The 27,795-nt window shown below is 37.3% G+C and overlaps 1 protein-coding gene across 1 annotated transcript in view; it reads right to left on the reverse strand.

Annotated features, from left to right (window-relative positions):
* ZRANB3 (zinc finger RANBP2-type containing 3) overlaps positions 1-27,795 on the reverse strand; it is a 302,090-nt gene that overhangs the window by 149,788 nt on the left and 124,507 nt on the right. The window contains 1 exon segment of the mRNA XM_032594393.1: positions 22,489-22,507. Coding sequence (XP_032450284.1) covers positions 22,489-22,507 — 19 coding nt within the window.

The raw sequence follows: 27,795 nt of genomic DNA on the forward strand, positions 1-27,795 counted from the left end.
TAAGTTCTTTACCAATAATTTCCTTCTTTCTCACCTTTCTTTTTCTGTAGCTCTTTGGAGCTCTCCTCTACTTCTGGATGGAATGCTGGGTGATTCATGAACCAATTAATAAAGTCAATTAGATTTTTAACATTTACTCAGTTAAATTTTTCTTAACAGTTGAAACTTAAGACAGGGAAGAAAAAGGCCTTGGAGTAGCAAAAATGAGGAGTTTGAAGCAGACACATAACTTAAAATAGTCTAAGATTTAAGTAAAGGGCCTAACTCATCTCAGTAGTTGATAACCTTGAGTAAATGAAAAAAGGTTAAATTATCCTTAGTATACAATGTTTGAAGACACAGAAATATATAGCAAGCATTTGAAACAAAAATCTTCCTTTCAAAATTGCTATGACAAAAAAAATTGGATGCTTGGCTGTCCTACAAACTTTGACTCTTAAGAAACATCTCCTTTCCTACAGACTTAAACACATAAAATTTTAAAATAACATGAAAATATTATCATTAAAAAGTATATTCTACTTTAACTTTATCAATTAGCATTAGCGCTTGAGAGAAGGAGAATGAGAATGAGATTAGAACTTGGGGAAAAAAATGCCAAAGACTGAATCATTCTGAAAACTTTTTGGATCACTCGAGTAAAATTAGGTTAAGGTTAAGAAAGATACATACTTCACATGACTATAATATACAAGAAGAGGACACTAAGAATCTACAAAACATTTTTTAAACTTTTTAAAAACAATATAAGCCTTTTTGAATAAATATCATACAGAAACTCTACATTTGCAAAGCACAAAAGTGAGACAGCCATGGCGGAGGTAAAGGAAGGAACTTAGAGCCCCACACTATGGATCTCAACCTCAACCACTAAACATACATCAGTGAAATAAACTAAATTTTCCTTTTTCAATGCTGTTTTTCTACTTACTTCTACAAGGCTTACTTCAAATCTGTTTCCTCCAGAAAGCCTTTGAACTTAATCAAGCTAAAATGGTTCCATCCACAAAAGTGCTGTAGAATTTATATTTGTAGAGGCACCTGGGTGGCTCAGTTAGTTAAGTGTCTGACTCTTGATTTCAGCTCAGGTCATGATCTCACGATTCATGGGTTCCAGCCCTGCATCGGGCTCTGTGCTGACAGCTCAGAGCCTTGAGCTTGCTTCAGATTCTGTGTCTCCTGCTCTCTCTCTGTCCCCCACTCCCCCGGCCCCAGGCCCTTGCTCTGTTTCTGCCTCAAAAATAAATAAACATAAAAAATGTTTTAAAAATAAATGAATAAAAATGTTTTTTGGTCCAGCAGCCAGGAACACAGCAGTCAGTGTGCACCACACCCAGCCACAGCACTTGGCCACACTGTGGCCAACTGCATCCCACCAGTCACACTTGTGCACCTGGAGCCCTTGCAGTGCTTCAGAGAATCCAGCACAGGACTAGTGGCTCAGTGCAAATTGTGCTAACACTGCAGCCCTGCTTCCAAGTCCCCAGCAGGCATGCACCCTCAGAGCTGGCCTGCCTGGGTCCCACCCGCACCGCAGAGACCAAGCACAGCCCACGACAGACAGAGTCAAAGCAGATTATTAAAGGAAAAGTGACACACACAAAACAGCAGGGCATAAGAAATACACATAGGATGCTCTCCTGAGGTGCCAGGTTCTGGTGAAAAGGGGAACACTGCACTGCGGGGCACTCAAAGACTTTTCTTCAGTCACTACTAATCAACAGCAGAAGACAGAAACAGACACAGTGAGGCAGGCAGACAAAATGAGGAGACAGAGAAATTTATCCCAAATGAAAGAACAGGACAAAGCCACAGCCAGAGATCCAAGCAAAACAGATCTAAGTAACAGTGACTAACAGAGAACTTAAAGCAAATGATCAGAAGGATATTCACTGGATCAACTGGGAATTATTCCCTAGGTTGCAAAGGTGGTCCAAAATTTATAAATCAATTAACATGATTCATCATATCAATGCAGAAAAAGCATTTGACAAAGTACAGCATCCGTTCATGATAAAAAAACAAAAAACAAAAAACCCTTCACAGGGTGTCTGGGTGGCTCAGTTGCTGATGAGCCCAACTTTGGTTAAGGTTATGATCTTGCGGTTCATGGGTTCGAGCCCCCATCAGGCTCTGTGCTGACAGCTTGAAGCCTGGAGCTTGCTTCAGATTCTGTGTCTCCCTCTCTCTCTGCCCCACCCCACCCCCTTCCTCTAGCTCTCAAAAATAAAACATTAAAAAAAATATTTTTAAAAACCTTCACAAATAAAGTTTAGAGGGAACATACCTCAACATAATAAAAGCCAAATATGAAAAACCCACAGCTAACATCATCCTCAATGGGGAAGAACTAAGAGGTTTTGCCTAAGGTCAGTAACAAGACTGATGTCCACTCTCCCTACTATTCAACATAGTAGCGAAGTCTTACAGCAATTGGATAACAGAAAGAAACACAAGGCATCCAAATTGGTAAGAAAGAAGTAAAACCTTCACTATTTCACAGATGACATGATTTGCAGATGGCATGACATGATGAAGAAAACCCAAAACACTCCACTAAAAAAATGCTAAAATTAATAAACAAATTCAGTAAAGTCACAGGATACAAAGTTACCACACAGAAATCTGTTGCATTTCTGTATACTAATGATGAAGCAGCAGAATGATAAATTGAGAAAAAAAAATTCCATTTACAACTGCACCAAAAATAATAAGATACTTAGGAATAAACCTAACTAAACAGGTTAAAGACCTGTACTCTGAAAACTATAAATCCCTGATGAAAAAAATTAAAGACTATGCAAAGAAATGGAAAGAAATTCCATGCTCATGGAATGGATGAACAAAGATTCTTAAAATGCGTACACTACCCAAGGCAATGCATACATTTATTTAATGGAATGCCTACCAAAATACCAATAGCATTATTCACATAACTAAAATAAAGAATTCTAAAATTTGTATGGAACCACAAAAGATCCCAAATAGCCAAAGCAATCTTGACAATGAAAAGCAAAGCTGAAGGCATCATAATTCTGAACTTCAACTTATGTTATAAAGCTATAGTAATCACGAGTATGACACTGGCACAAAAATAGGCACACAGATCAACAGAATAGCAAATCCAGAAATAAACCCACAATCATATGGTCAATTAATCTTCAACAAAGCAGGAAAGAATATCCACTGGGATAAAGAAAGTTACTTCAACAAATGGTGTCGGGAAAACTAAATAGCAACATGCAAAATAATGAAAGTAAACTACTTTCTTACACCATACACAAAAATAAACTCAAGGGCGCCTGGGTGGCTCAGTTGGTTAAGCGCCCGACTTTGGCTCAGGTATGATCTCAGAGCTCGTGAGTTCGAGCCCTGCATCAGGCTCTGTGCTGACAGCTCAGAGCCTGGAACCTGCCTCAAATTATGTGTCTCCCTCTCTCTGTCCCTCCCCTGCTTGCACTCTGTCCCTGTCTCTCTCTCTCTCTCTCTCCCAAAAATAAACATTAAAAAAAAAAAAAAACTCAAAATGGATTAAAGATCTGAATGTGAGACCTGAAACCATAAAAATCATAGAGGAGAGCACAGGCAGTAATTTTTTTTGACCCTGACCATAGCAACTTTTTTCTAGGTATGTCTCTTGAGGCAAGGGAAACAAAAGCAAAAATACGTTATTGGGACAACATGAAAATAAAAAGCTTTTGCACAGGGAAGGAAACAATCAACAAAACTAAAATGCAACCTACAGAATGGGAGAAAATATGTGCAAATGATATACTGGATAAGGAGTTAGTATCCAAAGTATATAAACTTAACACCCCAAAAACAATCCAATTAAAAACTGGGCAGAAGACATGAAAAGACATTTCTCCAAAGAAGACACAGAGATGGCCAACAGACACATGAAAAGATGCTCACCATCTCTTATCATCAGGGAAACCCAAATCGAAACTACAATGAGGTATCATCTCACTCACATGTGTCAGAATGGCCAAAATCAACAACACAAGAAACAGGAGGTGTTGGCAAGAATGTGGAGAAAAAGCACCCTCTTGTACTGCTGTTGGGAATGAAAACTGGTGCAGTCACTGTGGAAAACAGTATGGAGGTTCCTCAAAAAGTTAAAAATAGAACTACCTTATGATCCAGCAATTGCACTACTAAGTATTTACTCAAAGAATACAAGAACACTAATTCAAAGGGATGCATGTACCCCTATGTACATGCATTATTTACAACAGCCAAATTATGGAAGCAGCTTGAGCATCTATTAATTGATGAATGGATAAAGAAGATGTAGTATATGTGTATGCGTATATGTATGTAAAAATAATTATATATAAATGTAACAGAGTATTACTCAGCCATAAATATGAATGAAATCTTCCCATTTCCAACAACATGGATAGAGCTATAGAACATAATGCTAAGTGAAAGCAGTCAGAGAAAGGCAAATACCATATGATTTCACTCATAAGTGGAATTTGAGAAATCAAGCAAACAAGTAAAGGGATAAAAATAAGAGAAAGAGAAATCAAGAAACAGACTCTTAAGTATAGAGAACAAACTGATAGTTATAAGAGGGGAGGGGTTATTAGGTGATGGGGATTTAGGAGTGCACTTGTGATGAACATAGGGTAACATCTGGAAGTGTTGAAGTATTACATCATATACCTGAAACAATATAATACTCCATATTAACTAACAAGAATTAAACTAAAAACTTAAAAACATTTTTTAAATAAAAAATAAATAACTTTGGAGCTTTTATGTATATTCAGAATTATTGTTCAATTCCCCATGCAGCTGTAGCCCCTATGGGCTCTAAAAATCTGTGGAACTTAACCCATTATTAGAAAAGGAAAAGCAGATTATGGTGTGATAATTTTAACCAGTTGTCCTGATTTTAAATATTTTCTATTCATTAAGAACATTCCATTTAGTAAAAAATGGTGAGGCAGAAATGTTTGCAACGTGTTCCTTGCAATGAATACAGTTGGAAGTGTTGATGTACAATAATGATGCCTTAAGGTTAGATAATGGAAGCAGTGCCTTTCAAATGCTTATGTTAATTGTAAACATTAAATTCCGAAAGAGAATTTGTGTATGATTCTATTTCACCATTGCTATCACCTCTGCTTTTCAATTTGAATTTTTACAAGATGATTGAGAGAACACTGTAATAACCCAGCTGTATGAAACAGCAAGAGGCCTGAACAAAATTACATCAGGTTCCAAAGAAATCAGGGTAAACTTATTTAAAACTAAAAATGCAACCAATTGCATTCATACTTTGCTAGTGTTCTAGACAAAAAATTTCAGACTAAAGGATGACTTAAAGGAAAGCAAAAAGACTGTATGCTAGATATTTTAATAAAGTGTTTTAAAAGATCTCCAAACCCAAAACCCACTTTAAGTTACTAAGTTACCTCCATGCCTAGAATAAGGGAAAGCGGATAGCAGTAGGCTGTGGACCTGATTTCAAGTAGTGGTGACTGGTAGACAAGATCTCTCTCTTGTCCAAATAAAAAGCTACTTCTTGATGAGTTCTAATGGTTTTAAGTCAGTGACAACAAAAACATTAATAAGACAAAAGAAGCTATCTTTCTCATTCATTCATTCATTCATTCAGCATTAATAAGAAATCTATTCCTCAGATACTATTAGGTAAACATGGCTTGAATACTAGGAGTTCCCATCTACGGGCAAGAAATAGACGAGTACAGAACATAATTCAAACCACAGTAGAAGTAGGGCACCTGGGTGGCTCGGTTAAGTGTAGGACTTCAGCTCATGTCATGATCTCAGGTTTGTGGGTTTGAGCCCCATGTGAGGCTTTGTGCTAACAGGTCAGAGCCTGGATCCTGCTTTAGATTCTGTGTTTCCTTCTCTCTCTATCCCCCCTACTTGGCCTCTGTCTCTCAAAAATAAAAAAATGATAAAAATTTCAAACCAGAGAAGTAAAAGCAAAGATGAAACAAGAGGCAACAAGGGAGGATACAAAAGAAAAGATATCTGAATAGTGCTTTGAATAGTGATTTTATTAGATGATGTTGGGGAGAGAGTGGAATACAGAAGGAAAGGCATTCATCCGAAAAATAACAACGTAGGGGCACCTGGGTGGCTCAGTCAGTTGAGCATCTGATTTCAAATGAGGTCATGATCTTCCAGTTCATGAGATCAAGCCCTGCATGGGGTTTGCTGCTGTCAGTGCAGAGCCCACATCAGATCTTCTGTCCCTCTCTCTGTCTGCCCCTCCCCCATTCTCTCTCTCTCTCTCTCAAAAATAAACAAACATTGAAAAACTAAATAAAAAGAACAACATATATAGAGATATCACAGCATAAAAAGTTATGGTGTTTAGGAATAGGAGAAAACGATAAAGGAATATCTGAGAGATATTCTTCTGTTTCTTACATAAGTAAGATTACATAAATAATCTCATGGGAAAAGTATTATTTCCTACTTTATATAAGAAAACTGAGACTCAGAGAGATCATCCTGTCCAATATGATATATATATATGAATATATATATTCATCAAATGAATATATATAAAGATATATATATAAAGATATATATATAAAGATATATATATATATATATATATATATATATATATATATATATAAAGAAGTCATACAACATAATAGCAAATAAACAAACCACTTAAACTCTAGGCAGAGGATCTGAACATTTTCCCAGAGAAGACATATAGATGGGCAAGAGGTACATGAAAAGGCACACATCACTAATCATCAGGAAAATGCAAATCAAACCTACAATGAGATATCACCTCACACCTGTAATAATGGCTATTATCAAAAAGATAAGAAATAGTACTGGTGAAGACATAGAAAAAAGAGAACGCTGTGCCCTGCTGGTGGGAATGTATACTGATGCAGCCTCCATGGAAAACAGCATGAAGCTTCTTCCTCAAAAGACTAAAAACAGAACTACTACATGATCTAGCAATTCAACTTCTGTTTATTTATGCAAAGGGAACATAAACACTAACTCTAAAAGATATATGCACTTCCTTGTTCATTGGAGCATTAATTACAATAGTCAAGACATGAAAGCAAAGTATACATCAATGAATAAAGAAAATATGGTATACACACACACGCACACGTGTGCACGTGCGCACGCGCGCGCACACACACACACACACACACACACACACACAGTGAAACATTATTCAGCCATAAAAAAGAAGGAAATCTTGCATTACCAATATGGACAGATCTGGAGGGAATTATGCAAAGTGAAATAAGTTAGGCAGAGGAAAGCAAAAACCATATGATCTCACTTAATATGTGGATTCTAAATAAAACAAAACAAAAAAAAAACCAACTAAGGTCATACATACAAAGAAGAGATTAGTGGGTGCCAGAGGTGAGGGTGTTGGGGGTTGACAAATGGGTAAAGGGAATCAAAAGTACAAAATTCTAGTTATCAAATACATAAGTAATGGGGATATAATTTATAGCATGGTGACTATAGTTAATAATACTATACTGCATTTTAGAAAGTTGCCAAGAGAGTAGATCTTAAAAGTTCTCATCACAAGAAAAAAAATTTTAATTATGTATGGTGATAGATGTTAACTTATTGTGGTGATGTTTTTCAATATAGGCAAATATCGAATATTATGTTATATGCCTGGAACTAATATAATGTTATATGTCAATTATACATCAATTAAAAAAACAGTGACAAAATCAAAAACATTCTAAATTAATGGAGAGATATTCTGTGTTCAGAGACTGAAGACTCAACGTTGTTAAGGTTTTTTCCAAATTTGATCTATAGATCTATAGTTTCTTGAAACTGGATCTATAAATTTATGCAATTCTAATCAAAATCCTAATAAGCTATTTCGTAGAGAATGACAAACTGATTCAAAAGTTTATTGGAAAGGCAAAGGACCCAGAAGACCCAACAGAGTACTCAAAAAGATAGATAAAATTTGGGGATTCATATTACCTGATTTCAAGAATTATTATAAGGTTACAGTAATCAAGACGCCGTGGTGTGGTTTAAGAACAGACACTTATCAGTGGAACAAGAGAGAGCCCAGAAATAGACCCATACAAATAAAGTCAACTGATCTTTGGCAAAGAAGCAAAGGCAATCCAATGGAGAAAGGATAGTCTTCTTTTCAAGAAATGGTGCTGGAACACTGGACACACATAGTCAAATGAACAACAACAAAAAAGAATCTAAGACTCAGACCTTAAACCCTTCACAAATATTAACTCAAAATGAATCACAGACCTAAGTGCGATTCTCAAGTATTAAACCCCTAGAAGGTAAAATAGGAGAACATCTAGGGGATGTTGGATTTGGCAATGAGATACAAAACCAAAAGGACAATCAATGAGAAAAAATTGACAAGTTAGACTTAAAGTTACAAGCTTATGCTCAGTGAAAGACATTTTTAAGAGAATGAAAAGACAAGTCACAAATTGGGAGAAAATATTTGCAAAACACAAATCTGATAAGGGATTTGGACTTAAAATAGACAAAGAAATTTTAAAACTCAGTAACAGAAAAGAAACAATCCAGTTTTTAAAAAAATGAGGAGGGGCGCCCGGGGGGCTCAGTCAGTTAGGCATCTGACTTCAGCTCAGGTCATAATCTCACAGTTGTGAGTTTGAGCCCCACGTTGGGCTGTGTGCTGACAGCTCAGAGAATGGAGCCTGCTTCAGATGCTGTGCCTCTCTCCGCCCCTCCCCTGCTTGTGTTCTGTCTCTCTCTCAAAAATAAAATAAACATTAAAAACAGTTTTTTAATTGGGAAAAGAACTGAACGGAGATTGCACAAAAAATATAGAGATGGCATGTAGATATATGAAAGGATGCTTAACATCATGTCATTAGAGAATCACAAGTTAAAACAAAAAGGAGACACTACTACACCCAATAGAATGGCTAAAATTAAAAAAAAATTTTTTTTTAACTTGACAATACTTTTAGAATGCTCTTGTTAGGCATTCTACTGCTAGCATTCTACTAGCATTCATTCCTAGTAGAAATACAAAATGGGGGGCGCTTGGGTGGCTCACCTGATTAAGTGTTTGACTCTTGAAATTGACTCAGGATGTGATCTTGTGATCATGAGACTGAGCCCCATGTCAGGCTCTGCCCTGAGAATGAAGCCTGCTTGGGATTCTCTCTCTCTCTCTCTCTCTCTCTCTCTCTCTCTCTCTCTCTCTCTTTCTCTCTGTCCTTTTTTGTGTTTCCCACAAAAGATACATTGAAGTCCTAACACCCCAGTACATCTGGATGTGACATTTGGATATAGGGTCATTGGACATGCAATTAGATAAGATGATGTCATATTGGAGTATGGTGAGCCTTTAATCCAATCCAATCTGACCAGTATCCTTATAAAAGGAAAAGAGACACAAAAAGGAAGAACAGCATAGGTAGGGATTGAAGTGATGGATCTATAGGCCCAGAAACACCAAGGATTGTGGACCATCATCTGAAGCTAGAAAAGAGGCACCACACATATTCTCCCTCACAGCCCTCAGAAAGAACCAAGCCTCCTGACATATTGATTTCAGAACTGTGAGAAGAATAAATTTCTGTTGTATTAAGCCAATGAGCTTGTGATACTTCCTTATGGCAGCTCTAGGAAACTAACATACTATATAATCCAACAAGTGCACCCCTAGATAACTACCCAACTGATTTAAAAACTTATCTAAACAAAAACCTGTATGTTAACAATAACAGCAGCTTTATTCATCATTGTCAAAGACTGGAGGCAGCTAAGATATCTCTTTATCTTGGTGATAAAACTGTGTACATCCATATAATGAAATATTACTATCATAAAAAGAAAAACCTATCAAGCCACAAAAAGACATGGATGAATCTTAAATGCATATGGCTAAGTGAGAAAAGCCAGTCTGAAAAAGCAGAACTGTGTCCTTCCAATTATATGACATTCTAAAAAAGGCAAAACAATAGTCGTTAAACATATGCGTGGTTGTCTGAGGTATTGGCTTGGGGGGATTAAGTAAATGAAGTGCAGGGTACTGTCTAAGGCAGTACAACTATTCTGTATGGTATTGTAATGGTGAATACAAGCCATCAAACATTTGTGAAAATCCACACAACTTTATATTACAAAGGGTAAACTTCAGTGTCCACAAATAATTAAAATATAAGTTAGGTGGTCACGAGATACCATGATGGAATGTAGAATGTGATCAAAGAATTTAAAATGTATTACAAATATATGAAACAATCCTCCCTGAAGAAAGAGGAATAAGATGCTAAGTAATATTAGAAGTGAGTGGAATCTGTAAGAATAAATGCAAAAGGAACTGTACATAAGCATTGTACTCTAGTTGACAATTTTCTTTCTCACAGTGTACAGGTTAACGATACTGAAATCACCATACCTATGTACTGGAATTGAACGATTAAGTAAACGGATGACAGATGGGAGGAGCCAAGATACTCACTGATGGAGTTGGGCACTACACAAGGTCAAGGGGCAGAGGTTAGAATGATCCATGTGGTCATCAGTTAGAGGTGGAGACGTAAGTGTGACCTGGTGTTTAGCTTAATTACAGGTACGGATGGTTACATATACATATATTTATAAATATGTGTATGTATGTGTGTATACACACATACACACACTTCTCCTTGCTCTATCAGCTAAGAGGATTCAGAAGAAATGACACCCCAGTAGATATGAATACACCAGTCCCTAGATCCTGGATATAACATCAATAACAAGAAACCAGGATTTCTTGGAGAAATGGCTGATATGGGGACTAGGGCAAGAAATATATGAGATGAGCCTGGAATATCTTGTAGTACTAGAAAGTAAGAAAGTATTCAAAATATAAAAGAAAACCCTCCAAGAAAACGCAACCCCAAACAAAACATCCCACAATGAAGGAGGTTACTCAAAAGGACATAGGAGTGAATTAAAGAGCTCCCACTGACCAAAAAACTATTTGAGCAACAAGAAAAACATAAAATAGTATTAGGTAATAACCCAAAACATAAAAATGAATATCTAGGAGTCCATATTGATGTAAAAAATGATAAAATGAATGCATGAATGAATGAATTCCAAATTTACTCTGCCTTTAAGGAAATGAAGTATAACTCCCTATTCCTTAATTACGGGCTGCATATAGTTACTTTCTTTCAAAAAATTTAGTATGGAAAGGGAGGAAAAAAATCATAACTTTCCAGTGGAGAAATATGACAAACTGTATCAAGACAGGTGATCTATAGTGAAAATTCATATTGACGGTACGTACCCTTGAGCTAACATGATGACAATAGCCCTATCTCTGTGGTCGTCCTCCCCAAAACACATTACCCTAGTGTGATCATGAGGAAAATAGCAGACAAATGCGAATTATGGGTCATTCCATAAAATACTGCACCATTAATTCTAAAACTGTAAAGGACTTCAAAAACAAGAAAAGTCTGAGAAACTGACACAAACAACAGATGCCTAAAGAGACATGACTACTAAATGCAATGTGTATCTGGATGAAATCCGGGAACAGAAAAAGAACATTAGAGAAAAACTGAAGAAACCTAAGTATGGTCTTTTTTTTTTATATATATATATATACAAAATTTATTGTCAAATTGGTTTCCATACAACACCCAGTGCTCATCCCAACATGTACCCTCCTCAAAACCCATCACCCACTCTCACCTCCCTGCCACCCCCCATCAACCCTCAGTTTGTTCTCAGTTTTTAAGAGTCCCTTATGTTTTGGCTCCCTCCCTCTCTAACCTCTTTTTTTTTTCCCTTCCCCTCCCCCATGGTCTTCTGTTAAGTTTCTCAGGATCCACATAAGAGTGAAACCATATGGTATCTCTCTTTGTACGACTTATTTCACTTAGCATAACACTCTCCAGTTCCATCCACGTTGCTTCAAAAGGCCATATTTCATTCTTTCTCATTGCTACATAGTATTCCATTGTGTATATAAACACAATTTCTTTATCCATCCATCAGTTGATGGACATTTAGGCTCTTTCCATAATTTGGCTATTGTTGAAAGTGCTGCTATAAACATTGGGATACAAGTGCCCCTATGCATCAGCACTCCTATATCCCTTGGGTAAATTCCTAGCAGTACTACTGCTGGGTCATAGGGTAGATCTAGTTTTAATTTTGTGAGGAACCTCACCACGGTTTTCCAGGGCGGCTGCACCAGTGTGCATTCCCACCAACAGTGCAAGAGGGTTCCCATTTCTCCACATCGTTGCCAGCATCTATAGTCTCCTGATTGATCATTTTGGCCACTCTGACTGGCGTGAGGTGGTATCTGAGTGTGCTTTTGATTTGTATTTCCCTGATGAGGAGCGACGTTGAGCATCTTTTCATGTGCCTGTTGGTCATCTGGATGTCTTCTTTAGAGAAGTGTCTACTCATGTTTTCTGCCCATTTCTTCACTGGATTATTTGTTTTTCGGGTGTGGAGTTTGGTGAGCTCTTTATAGATTTTGGAGACTAGCCCTTTGTCCAATATGTCATTTGCAAATAGCTTTTCCCATTCCGTTGGTTGCTTTTAGTTTTGTTCATTGTTTCCTTGGCAGTGCAAAAGCTTTTTATCTTCATGAGGTCCCAATAGTTCATTTTTGCTTTTAATTCCCCTGCCTTTGGGGATGTGTCAAGTAAGAAATTTCTGCAGCTGAGGTCAGAGAGGTCTTTTCCTGCTTTCTCCTCTAGGGTTTTGATGGTTTCCTGTCTCACATTCAGGTCCTTTACCATTTTCAGTTTATTTTTGTGAATGGTGTGAGAAAATGGTCTAGTTTTATCCTTCTGCATGTTGCTGTACAGTTCTGCCAGCACCATTTGTTAAAGAGACTGTCTTTTTTCCACTGGATATTCTTTCTTGCTTTGTCAAAGATTAGTTGGCCATACTTTTGTGAGTCTAATTCTGGGGTTTCTATTCTATTGCATTGGTCTATGTGTCTACTTTTGTGCCAATACCATGCTGTCTTGATGATGACAGCTTTGTAGTAGAGGCTAAAGTCTGGATTGTGATGCCTCCTGCTTTGGTCTTCTTCTTCAAAATTACTTTGGCTATTCGGGGCCTTTTGTGGTTCCATATGAATTTTAGGATTGCTTGTTCTAGCTTCGAGAAGAATGCTGGTGCAATTTTGATTGGGATTGCATTGAATGTGTAGACTGATTTGGGTAGTATTGACATTTTATCAATATTACTCTTCCAATCCATGAGCATGGAATGTTTTTCCATTTCTTTATACCTTCTTCAATTACCTTCATAAGCTTTCTATAGTTTTCAGCATACAGATCTCTTACATCTTTGGTTAGGTTTATTCCTTGGTATTTCATGCTTCTTGGTGTAATTGTGAATGGGATCAGTTTCTTTATTTGTCTTTCTGTTGCTTCATTATTAGTGTATAAGAATGCAACTGATTTCTGTACATTGATTTTGTATCCTGCGACTTTGCTGAATTCGTGTGTCAGTTGTAGCAGACTTTTGGTGGAGTCTGTCGGGTTTTCCAGGTATAATATCATGTCATCTGCAAAAAATGAAAGCTTGACCTCATCATTGCCAATTTTGATGCCTTTGATTTCCTTTTGTTGTCCGATTGCTGATGCTGGCACTTCCAACACTATGTTAAAAAACAGCCGTGAGAGTGGACATCCCTGTCATGCTCCTGATCTCAGGGGGAAAGCTCTCAGTTTTTCCCCATTGAGGATGATATTCGCTGTGGGCTTTTCATAAATGGCTTTTATGATGTTTAAGTATGTTCCTTCTATCTCAAATTTCCTGAGGGTTTTTATTAAGAAAGTATGCTGAATTTTGTCAAATGCTGTTTCTGCCTCGGTTGACAGGATCATATGGTTCTTATCTTTTCTTTTATTAATGTGATGTATCACGTTGATTGATTTGTGAATGTTGAACCAGCCCTGCAGTCCAGGAACGAATCCCACTTGATCATGGTGAATAATTCTTTTTATATGCTGTTGAATTCCATTTGGTAGTATCTTATTGAGAATTTTTGTGTCCATATACATCAGGGATATTGGCCTGTAGTTCCCTTGTTTTTACTGGGTCTCTGTCTGGTTTAAGAATCAAAGTAATGCTGGCTTCATAGAATGAGTCTGGAAGTTTTCCTTCCCTTTCTATTTTTTGGAACAGCTTGAGAAGGATAGGTATAATCTCTGCTTTAAATGCCTGCTAGAATTCCCCTGGGAAGCCATCTGGTCCTGGACTCTTATTTGTTGGGAGATTTTTGATAACTGATTCAATTTCTTCACTGTTTTTGGGTCTGTTCAAGTTTTCTATTACTTCCTGTTTGAATTTTGGAAGGGTGTGGGTGCTTAGGAATTCGTCCATTTCTTCCAGGTTGTCCAGTTTGTTGGCATATCATTTTTCATATATTCCCTGATAATTGCTTGTATTTCTGAGCGACTGGTTGTAATAATTCCATTTTCATTCATGATTTTATCTATTTGGGTCCTCTCCCTTTTCTTTTCGAGAAGCCTGGCTAGAGGTTTATCAATTTTGTTTATTTTTTCAAAAAACCAACTCTTGGTTTCATGGATATGCTCTACAGTTTTTTTAGATTCTATATTGTTTTTTTCTGCTCTCATCTTTATTATTTCTCTTCTTCTGCTGTTTGGAGTGTCTTTGCTGCTCTGCTTCTATTTCCTTTAGGTGTGCTGTTAGATTCTATATTTGGGATTTTTCTTGTTTCTTGAGATAGGCCTGGATTGCAATGTATTTTCCTCTCAGGACTGCCTTCGCTGCATCCCAAACCGTTTGGATTGTTGTATTTTCACTTTCGTTTGTTTCCATGTATTTTTTAATGTCTTCTCTAATTGCCTGGTTGACCCATTCATTCTTTACTAGGGTGTTCTTTAACCTCCATGCTTTTGGAGGTTTTCCAGACTTTTTCCTGTGGTTGATTTCAAGTTTCATAGCATTGTGGTCTCAAAGTGTGCATGGTATGATCTCAATTCTTTTATACCTATGAAGGGCTGTTTTGTGACCCAGTATGTGATCTATCTTGGAAAATGTTCCATGTGCACTTGAGAAGAAAGTATATTCTGTTGCTTTGGGATGCAGAGTTCTAAATATATCTGTCAAGTCCATCTGATCCAATGTATCATTCAGGGCCCTTGTTTCTTTCTTGATCATGTGTCTAGATGATCTATCCATTGTTGTAAGTGGGTATTAACGTCCCCTGCAATTACCACATTCTTATCAATAAGGTTGCTTACGTTTGTGCTTAATTGTTTTATATATTTGGGGGCTCCTGTATTTGGCACATAGACATTTATAATTGTTAGCTCTTCCTGATGGATAGTCCCTGTAATTATTATATAATGCCCTTCTTCATCTCTGGTTACAGCCTTTAATTTAAAAGTCTAGTTTGTCTGATAGAAGTATGGCTACTCCAGCTTTCTTTTGATTTCCAGTAGCATGATAGATAGTTCTCCATCCCTTCACTCTCAATCTGAAGGTGTCCTCAGGTCTAAAATGAGTCTCTTGTAGACAGCAAATAGATGGGTCTTGTTTTGTTTTGTTTTGTTTCCATTCTGATTCCCTATGTCTTTTGGTTGGAGCGTTTAGTCCATTTACATTCAGTGTTATCATAGAAAGATATGGGTTTAGAGTCAGTGTGATGTCTGTAGGTTTCAGGCTTGTAGTGATGTCTCTTGTACTTTGTGGTCCTTGCAACATTTCACTCACAGAATCCCCCTTAAGATCTCTTGTAGGGCTGGTTTAGCGGTGATGAATTCTTTCAGTTTTTGTTTGTTTCGGAAGACCTTTATCTCTCCTTCTCTTCTGAATGACAGACTTGCTGGATAAAGGATTCTCGGCTGCATATTTTTTCTGTTCATCACACTGAAGATTTCCTGCCATTCCGTTCTGGCCTGCCAAGTTTCAGAAGGTAGATCTGCCACTAGTCTTATTGGTCTCCCTCTATATGTTAGAGCGTGTTTATCCCTAGCTGCCTTCAGAATTTTCTCTTTATCCTTGTATTTTGCCAGTTTCACTATGATACGTCGTGCAGAAGGTCGATTCAAGTTACGTCTGAAAGGAGTTCTCTGTGCCTCTTGGATTTCAATGCCTTTTTCCTTCCCCAGATCAGGGAAGGTCTCAGCTATCATTTCTTCAAGTACACCTTCAGCCCCTTTCTCTCTTCCTCTTCTGGAATTCCTATGATACGGATATTGTTACGTTTCATTGCATCACTTAGTTCTCTAATTCTCCTGTCATACTTCTGGTTTTTTATCTCTTTTTCTCAGCTTCCTCTTTTTCCATAATTTTGTCTTCTAATTCATGTATTCTCTCCTCTGTCTCTTGAATCCAAGCTGTGGTCGCCTCCATTTGACTTTGCACCTCATTTATAGCATTTTTTAGCTCCTCATGACTGTTTCTTAGTCCCCTCATCTCTGTAGCAATAGATTCTCTGCTGCTGTCCTCTATATTTTTTTCAAGCCCAGCGATTAATTTTATGACTATTATTCTAAATTCTTGTTCCGTTATATTGCTTAAATCGTTTTTGATCAATTCGTTAGCTGTCGCTATTTCCTGGAGTTTCTTTTGAGGAGAATTCTTCCGTTTCGTCATTTTGGATAGTCCCTGGAGTGGCGCCGAACTGCAGGGCACTTCCCCTGTGCTGTCTGGAATAACTTGTGTTGGTGGGAGGGGCCGCACTCAGACCTGATGTCTGCCCCCAGCCCACCGCTGGGGCCACAGTCAGACTGGTGTGTACCTTATCTTCCCCTCTCCAAGGGGCAGGACTCACTGTGGAGTGGTGTGGCCCCTGTCTGGGCTACTTGCACACTGTCAGGCTTGTGGTGCTGCTTTGATGGGATCTGGCATTAGTGAGGGTGCAGGGGTGGATCCGCAAGGTGCACAGGGGCGGGAAGGGAAGGCTTACCTCGCTTTGCCTTCGGTGGTCCCCTGAGGGACGGGCCCTACAGCACCGGGAGGGACGCAGGCAGACCCTTCGGAGGGATGGATCCACAGAAGCACAGCGTCGGGTGTTTGTGTGGTGCAAGCAAGTTTGGTGACGGGAACTAGTTCCTTTTGGGATTTGGCTGAGGGATAGGAGAGGGTTATGGTGCTTGCCAGCACCTTTGTTCCCCTGCTGAGCTCTGTCTTCCAGGTCTCAGCAATTCTCCCTCCTGGTTTCCTCTTGCCCTCTCTGCTCTCCGAAAGCAGAGCCGTTGACTTGTAACATTCCATATGTTAAGTCCCGCTGACTGCCAGAACTCACACAGTCCAGCCCCTCCGCTTTTGCAAGCCAGACTCGGGGGCTCTGCATTGCCGGGCAGGTTACCCCTCCACCTCCTGGCTCCCTCCCTCTAGTCCGTGTAGCACGCACAGCCTCTCCGCCCTTCCTACCCTCTTCCGTGGGCCTCTCGTCTACGCTTGGCTCTAGAGAGTATGTTCTGCTAGTCTTTGGTGGTTTTCTGGGTTGTTTAGGCAGATGTGGGTGGAATCTAAGTGATCAGAAGGACGAGGTGAGCCCAGCGTCCTCCAACGCCGCCATCTTCTCTCCAAACTTACTTTTTAAAGAGAAGTATCGTCTTTAGTTAATCATAACACATGAATATCGGTTCATTAACTAAGACACATATACCACACTAATCTAAGACAATAACAGGGGATTGGATATGGGGTATACAAGAACTCTCTATACTATCTTTATAATAATTCTGTATTTAAAACCTAAACAATTCTAAAAATCTAAAATAAAAAATTATTTTCAAAAAAGGACATAAAAAAATAATAAGGTAGCCTTAGAAATAAGGAAGGAAACAGGCAAATAATACCTTTTTAAAGGAATACATACAGTCTCACCAGCACAAAATTTTTAGGCTATCACCATCATTCTAATATTCAGCTTCATTCACTTGAGCCCTTGTATTCTGAAGATTCTTCTGACCTCAAGAATCCTGTTTCTAAATATACAAAGTCTGGCACCTAGACATTCTGTACAGAATAGTAATTGATAGACTTGGTGGCTGGATTACTTAAGGTCAAATATTTCAGGTCCTAGCACATACTGGCTGCAAATTCTTGGGCAATTTGCTTAACTTCTCTGTGCCTCAGCTTTCTCATCTATATAAGGAGAATAATAATAGTAATAGTAATAATACTAATACCATTACCCCACCCCATAGGGCTGTTGTGAGGATGAACTAAATTAATATACGTAAAGCACTAGAACACAACCTGGCACATAGAGTTAGTTAAGTGCTAACTCTTTAACCAGTTCATTCATTCAACAAAAATGCATCAACAATACAGGAGGAGCTCAAGGAGACAGTGTAATTCAGCTTGGAACTGGTAAATGAAAACTAAGATTTATAGATACCAATGGAATCAAAACTGCCATCTCAGCTTACTTCGTCAAATGTAGGTAGGCTTATAGAAAAGGAAAAGTAAAATTCTTCATGTCTATTTTGATTTCTTAGTCCTCAAACCTATAAAGTTAATATTGGCAGAGTGCATATCATAACACCAATTTTAAGGTCTTCTGAGCTAAAATAACCTTCCAGTGGGGTCCTTCACTGTTTCTACACATCAACACATTTCTGCCTGAAGAGAAACAGACAAGGGTTTTCGAACTTCAGCCAGCAGAAATTCTTCTACCTTTGGAAGAACAGGTCCCAAAGCCTCTCCCCACTCCTCTTGCAGAGAAGCACCTTGGCCAAAAGAAAAGCATTGATAATGATGACTACAGGGCCCTTGTTCCAAGTATTTATTTATTAATATGCTCCAAAATAGCCACGAAGTAAGGTAAAACAAGTAGTTCAGCCTTAACAAATGGTTTCCTTGTCTTTTGAAAAGGAAGGAAATGATACTTTATTTGGTATACATCCTCCCAAATGTTTTCTGAAGTAACATGAAGAAGGAAATTTTTAAAAAGCATGTGTATGTGTGTGTGTGTGTGTGTGTGTGTACGTGCGCGCTAGGGATGTGGGACTGAAATAGAGTTCCAACAACAACAAAAAAATATTACCAAAATAAGTAGGAATTTTCTGGCTTTGATAATAGATACTGTAGACAGGTAAGGACAGAATCTATGTACTGAAACTTTTGCCCATTATGAAACACTTTTAGGCTATTCTATAAATCCAGGATATTAATCCCATCTTAAGTAAAAATGAACATTGTAAAAATTTCTAATTACTAAATTTTTATAGAGAACAGTCTTTAAATACTTGACAAATAGGGTAGGAAATGTGTAGGTTTAATATTTTTCTGCATGTATATCCTATTTTAAAAAATTATTATTTTTTAATGTTTTATTTATTCCTGAGAGAGAGAGAGAGATGGCATGGGTGAGGGAGGGACTGAGTGAGAGAGGGACACAGAATCTAAAGCAGACTTCAGGCTCTGAGCTGTCAGCACAGAGTCCAACACGGGGCTCAAACTCACAAGCCATGAGATCATGACCTGAGCCGAAGTCAGACGCTCAACTGACTGAGCCACCCAGGCGCCCCTGCATGTACATCCTATTAAATTACCTGTTTTGTGTTAATGTGCAACTATTTTTCACATTTACAATTTTTTCATGAATGAAGACTTTCAATAATTTTCAACTTAAGAATAAGGACAAAGTGGTTCACAAGAAATTATTTAAAAAAAGATAGATAACAGTGCACCAGCCTGATTGTAGACTATGGCCTGAGTTCCATTATTTATGGAATACAAATTCACAAGAGTTTCTGTATATTCACTACATAGTTCTTGAAACAATATTTAATTGCATTAAACTAAGAGGTGGGGAAATGGGAAGTAATTAAAATACCTTAAGCTAGATTTGTAAAGTTAATTTTATTAAATAGTGCAGCTGTGTTATCTAAAATATATTCTTATAATTGAAATACACAATGATCACTTAGTATTAAACAGAACTTATCATTCCAATTTAAAGTTAATGATTACCTTATATACAGTAGATAGATTATACAAGTCCACAAGAAATGAATACATTAGCAAAAAGATAACAGTGGAAAAATACTAGAAGGGGGAGTAATGCCAGTTGAAGAAAGTCATTTGTTTCTAAAGCTAGGAAGGAAAGATCACAGTAGACAGCTAAATTACACAATACTCCAAGTGGGTATTCAAGTATCTAAACAAAAGTAGGTTCGATAACAGAGATGTAAAATTGCCTTCCTAAAGCTTTTAGCTATTTGATGAGTCAAATATTCATCATTTCAAAACATACTTTTTAATTTAAAAGTCAGAAAAGGTGGTTGACCTCCAAATTATAAACTATATTTCCTTCTGTGACTTCACTACCATTTTGTGATAAGAGCAAGAAAAGGAGAACAGCATTAGGAAATAGAATGAAGGTCAAAGCAGAGTTCATGTAATTTACATATATACAAGTTCTTCTACTTCAACACTTTTAATTTACTAAGTTTCATCCACACTAGCTTAGTAAGATCCCATAAAATGGCATTTCAACTCTACTACGCTACACATGATATTAGAGGTTGTGAGCTGTGATCTTACACATGCACATCACACTGAAGATTCTTTTTTATAATCAACTTCATTGATAGATTAACATAATAACCTTGTAAAGTCAAATAGGTGTAAAAGAAGAGAAGTAATTACGACGGACACAAAAGTGGAGTCCTTTTTTTTTTTTTTTTTTTTTTTTTTTTTCAATGTTTATTTATTTTTGGGACAGAGAGAGACGAGCATGAACGGGGGAGGGGCAGAGAGAGAGGAGACACAGAATCGGAAACAGGCTCCAGTCTCTGAGCCATCAGCCCAGAGCCTGACGCGGGCTCGAACTCCCGGACCCGCCGAGATCGTGACCTGGCTGAAGTCGGACGCTTAACCGACTGCGCCACCCAGGCGCCCCTGGAGTCCTTTTTTAAGCGTTGAGGAAATATTAATACTTCTTTTAAATGCATTAAATTAAGAAATAAGAATGCTGCTGCAAAAGTGTCAAAGTCACTCAACATGTGACAAGAGCTATGGAACTATAAATAGTAAAAGATGGAGGAAAAGCAGATGGCTTATGAAAAAATTCTTGCTGGCTGAAGGTTCACCAAGAACTCGATCAAGTGTTTAGACAATACCATGAACAATTTCATACAGTTAAGGCCCTTCAAACATCTCTATGATGTCGCTATGACACCAAAATGACGAAGGGTAGCAATGACAACATAAATGCTGAATTTTCCCTCTGATCACTGGTGGAGATTATCAAGATGGTGTTACCTGATATAATTAATCTCTACAAACATAAAACTGGTTGATTTAAAAAAGTGAGAGACACACATACACATACATACATATATCGCACATATATTTTATACATATTGTGCAAAATGGTTATGCCTAGTTTTTCAGGTTTTCAAGTTTATATTGCTGTTGATGAAAACATCTCAGGGACTAAAAACCTGAGCCTCTGTCAGTCATTTTGGATGCTCAAATTTATTAATTTATGAAGACGCTTTTGGAATTCATCTTATTCAAAATAGAAATTTCTGTTGTTTCCCAAATGTCTACGTACTGTCCCTTCATTTACATTGTTGAAATTCTTGACAGGCAATGACTATGCTTCTAACTATAACATCTAATCTAAACAAATGCCCAAAGAATAAAGAGTTCAAACTAAAAACTTAGGTAGTTATAAATCGGCATATACCATGAACCTGTATCATAGTATTCATGTTCTGCATAGTATTCACGTTCACGTTACAACGTAATTCCATTTTTACTAAAGAAGAGAATGTGGAGATAAGCCATTGGTGAGTCCTATATGTAACTAAAGCTAAGACAGTTAATTGGCAGAATCTTTTATATTTCCACTTATATTTTAAAAAATTCAGTATGTTTTCCTTCATAATTATCTTTAAAATGTTTACGTTTTGCTATGACTCTTAAGGGCATCATGAAACAGCAACACATTTTTCAAATTGAATAAAAATTAGAATTTTAATGATAATAAAATACTACTTTAATATTTTTTAGGGTTTTGCTTATTTGTTTTGAGAGAGAGAGAAAGAGAAAGCAAGCAGGAGAATGGGCAGAGAAAGAGAGTGAGAATCCCAAGCAGGCTCCATGCTGTGAGCCAGAATCTGATGAGGAACCTGAACTCACAAACGGGTGAGACCAGACATAAGCTGAATCAAGAGTTGGAACGCTTAACAGACTAAGCTACCCAGGTGCTCCTTGGGGCTGAATTTTATAGCACACTCATGGTTTCTCTGCCAATAACATAAAATTTTGGATCACTGATTTTAATACTAATGGTTTCAAGCATGCACCTAACATGTTTCAAGTGTGTGCACCCACACATATCACAACACATTCATTTCTCATTATTTCTGTATCTGTCCCCTCTCCTCTCTAGAAATAAGACATAGAATCATAAGGAAAGACAGAGAGCACATGGTAAATAGTAGACACTAAAAACAGGTTGTGGAATTTTATAAAAGACATAAAAATCATGAAAACACTTACTTCATCAGCCACCATACACCTGGAAAAAAAATCAAAATAAAACCAAGTTAATATCTTCATTAACAAAGCCAACCATTTTAAAAGTTTTGATTAAGTAGCTTGTCTCAGAACAGTTTTAAACAGTTACAAATTTTAAAGTACTAAGCCAGAGAGAGGTGTTTATAGACTCTCCAGCTGCCATGGCATATGGTTATGTGGGAGGATCAGAGATTCAGAAATGTTGTTCCCCACTGCCCACCCAGGGAGACAGCTATAATGACCCTTCAAAAATGAGAACAAAATGGCAAGTGATTGTACCAACGACTTCCCTTCTTACCAACAAATCTCTAGAGATTAGAAGAATGCTGTATTAAAGTACAAGAAATAAATTTCAACCACATATTAGCATGTTATACCTATGATTCTATATGCTGTATTATATAGGCTCAGCCTATTTTCAAGCTGAATTTTGGTTTCTACTATCATTTGGTTAAAGTTTTTCTATTCTTTTTTATTCATCTATAGACGTAAATTCTATACACTGAAAATTAAGGATGGGGGCATAAGCTGAGATCTTAAGCAGAAGAAAAAGCAGAGCAAAAAAAGCAGGCATGGTCAGGATCATGAGGGGCCCTTAGAAACAGAGAGTAATACCGTATGGGGAAAAGCCAATCTCTTAACTGAGAGGATTTACAGGCAACCTAAAAACACTGGAGTATTCTAATTAGAAAGGAATAAAGTCCCTATTTCTATTCTTTCCTTCTTTATTCCCAGTGGTCTTAACATTATGCAATTTTATAAGATTTCTTTTAACTTAAAAACAAATTAGGAATTTCTTAATGAATACACTATCACAAAATAAGTCACAGGCAAAATAGAATTTTGATCATAGAAAAAAAAGTCAGGTTACATAATAAGTATTTTTAGAGAAAGATTAAATACAAATACTTGAACTGAATTTCAAACATACTTAAAAGTAAAGTTGATTACATGTTTGCAAATAAGTCTAAAAAGTAAAGAAACTAAAAAAACAATAACTTGAAAAACATGATTTATTTCCAGAAAGATTCACATGTATACCTACTTTTTCATTTACAAATGAAACTGGGGGTACCTGGGTAGCTCAATCAGTAAGGTGGTCTGACTTCGGTTCAGGTCATGATCTTGCCTTCCCTGAGTTTGAGCCCTGTGTCAGGCTGTATGCTGACAGCTCAGAGCCTGGAGACTGCTTCGGATTCTGTGTCTCCCTCTCTCTTTTGCCCCTCCCCCCATTCACACTCTGTCTCTCTCTCTCTCTCAAAATAAACATTAAAAAAATTTAGAAAAAATTAAATGAAACTCAAATTTGGTAAAGATGTCACTTGAAGTATGTATTATTTATGAAGTATCTACTACCTACCAGTAAGTGCTAAGGATAGGTAGTGAATTATAAAGTCATTTCTTCATAGATGGTGACTGGAAGAAGACAATGAGATACACATTGGCTCAAGTGGTGAGAGGTCTAGGAAAAAAAAAACTGAAACAGGGTAAGAAGGAACAGGCATGTAGGAAAGGATCTATTCTATAGAATGGTAGGGAACATTCTCTATAATAAGACAGTATGAGACAGATTTAAGTAAGACAATTTTAACAGTAAGGGAATCATGAGAAAATTTGTTTGAGAAACAATGTGATCAGCAAGTACAAAGTGAGCAGCAAGTACAAGGGCCTTGAGATAAGATGGTTATGATGTAATTAAGGAACTGGAAGGTATCTGCCTAATGTGCGCTAAATTAGGAAAATGGTGAAAATAAGGTTGGAAGGCAGTTGGGAGAGCCTCTGGCATGGAGAGCCACCTAAGCATTACATGGCATTGGATTTTCTTAGAATCCTTTAGAAGGAAGCACTGTTTTAACCTTTTTAAAAGATTACTCCGGCTTATAGAGAATAAACTGTAGAGGGCAAGAGCAGAAGAATGGAGAGCAGTCAGGAGGCAACAGCAAAAGACCAGGAGAGACACAACAATGTATAGATGAGTGGTAGAGGTGGAAGTGGTGAGAAGTTTGGTTCATTTTGAAAGTACAGCCAATACGATTTGTGGATTAATGGGATGGGGATGTAAAAATAAGAGAGAAAAGTCAAGAATGAATCTTAAGATACTGACTTGAGAATTAACTGTAAAAAATGGTGGCAATGCCATTCACCGAGGTAAGAAAGACTTGGAAAAATTAGGTTTCACAATGACAGTCGTGTGGTCAATTTGGACATGCAACCTTTGTGATATACATTAGACTGCCAAGTCAAACAGCTGAGTAGGCAACTGGACATGTGCATCAGGAGAACAGTAGGGGACTGGAAATACAATAAATTTGAGAATCATCAGAATGTAAATGGCACTGGAATGAGTGAGGATACAAAGTATTCTGAAACATGACAACTTGACTGTGGCCTGTTCTTCCCTATGTCCAACACCAAGTTCCTGAACTTTCTAAAGTTAAGCATCTTGCTGAGACGTCTTAAGGCCCTAGTGGAGTAACATCAGCTTAAACTGGTTTGCAGTTACATTGTTCCACTGGGGGCTAACTGAAAAGGAACACCACTGAAATAACTTTGCATGTAGGTATCTGAAGACCCAATGCTAAGATTACTTCCAATCTCTTGGAATATGCTATATTTTCCTATCATGAGACAGAAGAGTATTCCCTACTTTGGAACTAGGGCAGTTGAGTACATTAGAGAACATCAGGCTTCCTTTAGGTATCTCTAGAAGGCTAACCATCCTTAAACTTTAGGCACTATATCTACTCTGACTGCTGGGATTCCTGCTGTTAAGAACAGTTCAGCAAGCAAACATGATTTCCAGACATGATTTCTATGATTTTCCATCATATAAAAACAACTGATAACATGAGAGTCCCAAACATTTGAAAGAGCAGAGTAAGGCTGAATAATTAGAACATGTATCTACTGAAAGAAGAAGTGCCAGAAAAGATAAACACCTGTACAACAACTGTTACTGCACTTAAGTAAATTCTAATGTATCACACACACACACACCATAAAACTTAAGGTCACAATTTTTCAAATTAAAATGAGCACATGCATAAAAAAAGAAAAATCATTACTGACACCTATTTAAGTAGACTGGGAGATGAAGTGCAAGGATTCTCAAACACAGAGCAAAGAATTAGGTAAATGGTACAGGGCACAGAAAAGAGAAAATACTTGAAGGATAAATCCAGAAAAATGTAAAAATATGTGAAAAATAGGTGTTTCAAAAGTAAAAAAGACACCATGCGAAGTAGAGGCAACTATCAAGTAAATAATAAAAGAAACTTTATTCAGGTTGACAAAACACCTCTGGTGGATAACTGGAAAGGGTAACTAAGTTTCACTTGGATAGAAAAGACAAATATCTACTGATCATACCCTTATAAAATGCAGTAATCTAAAAAATAAGAATAAAACCCTTGTAAGTGTTAAGACAGAAAGAACAATTATTCATAAATGGAAAAAGCCAGGACCGGCAATGGACTTATCATACTTATCATCATCAAAACCAGAAGCTAAAAAACCATGGAGGAGAATCCAGGCTATTGAACAGAAAGGAGAATTAATACATCTTATATCTAGTCAAGATACCCATTATTTGTAAGAGATGGCAAAGAGATATTTGAAGCCAGCCAATCTCTCCAAGATAACAAAACATAAGTAACCCTAGGAGGAAAAATACTTAAGAAAATAATCAAACATAAACACACCTCAACATAGATTGAAGACACAAGAAGATGAAAAGATGAAAAGACAGAAAAGACAGAAAAGACAGAAAAGATCTGGTAAGGCAATGATTGCCTGATATGCATGATTTAATGGGTGATGTGTATCCTATATGGCGACTCCAGTGAAAAATTAGAGAGGTAACAAGGGAGAAGGGGCACTAGAAAGTATTCTAAAGCAGAATACCAAACAGATGACGTTTAAAATCAGGAGACTAAATGAAATCACCTAGGGAGTAAAATATAGGGAGGAGAGAACTAAGGGTGACCCCTGGAGCATTCCAACATATAGGGGTACAAAGAGGAGAAGGATCCAGAAAAAGGACTGAGAAGGAGTGTCTAGTAATGTAAAAAGATACAAGAGGAACATGGTACCCTAGAAGGCAGATAAAGAAATTGTCTCACGAAGGAAGGAATGAACAACTATAGTAAATGCTACTAAAAAGGTCTAATAAAACGAAATCTGAGAATTGACCATTTGATTTGGCAAGAGATCACTGATTTCACAAGAGCAACTCTGATAAAATGGTAGGAAACCAAAGCCTCCCTTAAGTGAGTTCAAGAGAGAACAGAAGGAGAGGAAGCAAAGAGAGTAAATAGAGACTACTATCTCAAGTAATTACCCTGTAGAGGGGAACAGAGAAACATGGTAGTAGTTGCCAAGAAAACTAAGGTCCACAAAAGTTGTTTTGTTTTGTTTTAAGATAAAATAGTACAAATAACTCATTAAATATCTTACTGATCCTATGAGTAATATCTAGCAGGCAGGTAGAAGTATGGATGAGGAACTTGAGAATCAAGTCAAGAGAATAAATAAAAATGAGTAAGGGGGCGCCTGGGTGGCTCAGTCAGTTAAACATATGACTCTTGATTTCAGCTAAGGTCATGATGTCACGGTTCATGAGATGGAGCCCCACGTGGGGCTCTGTTCTCACAGTGTGAAGCCTGTTTGGGATTCTCTCTCTCCTCCTTCTGTTCTTCCTCTCCTTGTGTGCACCCTCCCCTTTCAAAATAAATAAATAAACATTTAAAAAATGAGAAAGTAGTACATGAAGATGATCATAAAGGAAAAAGAAGTGAATTGGGTTCTCATGTGTAAATTGTAAAAATATGGAGACGAGTTTTTCATGGCTAGAACCTTGGGAAACATTCTCATTTAGAAAAAAATAAATAAATAAAGTGAAGTAAGAGAAGTACTCAAAGAGTTGGAGAATAAGGATCAGGGTCTAAGAAGCCCAGGGAAACATTCAGAAGAGTAAATGGTTAACAGTGTCCAAATGTCACAAAGATGTTGCAAAGGATGAGGGCTAAAAGGCCATCATTAAAAGTTACCAGGAGCTCACTTGTAAGCATTATGTAAAAGTGGTAAAGATGATGGTGGGCAGTAAACAATGGAGGCAACAGATACAGAGTAATCAAAAACTCTGGTATCAAAAATAACAATAAAAATAAAAATAGTACCTACAGAACATGTTGGAAACCTGAACAGTGGGCAAAAAGTCAATAGTGCAAAAGAAAACAAGAAAGCTGACTGATGGAGACTTCAGTGTGCTACCATAATTTAAAAAGGGAA

This window comes from Lynx canadensis, chromosome C1 (assembly GCF_007474595.2).
Source record: "Lynx canadensis isolate LIC74 chromosome C1, mLynCan4.pri.v2, whole genome shotgun sequence".
Classification (NCBI taxonomy): domain Eukaryota; kingdom Metazoa; phylum Chordata; class Mammalia; order Carnivora; family Felidae; genus Lynx; species Lynx canadensis.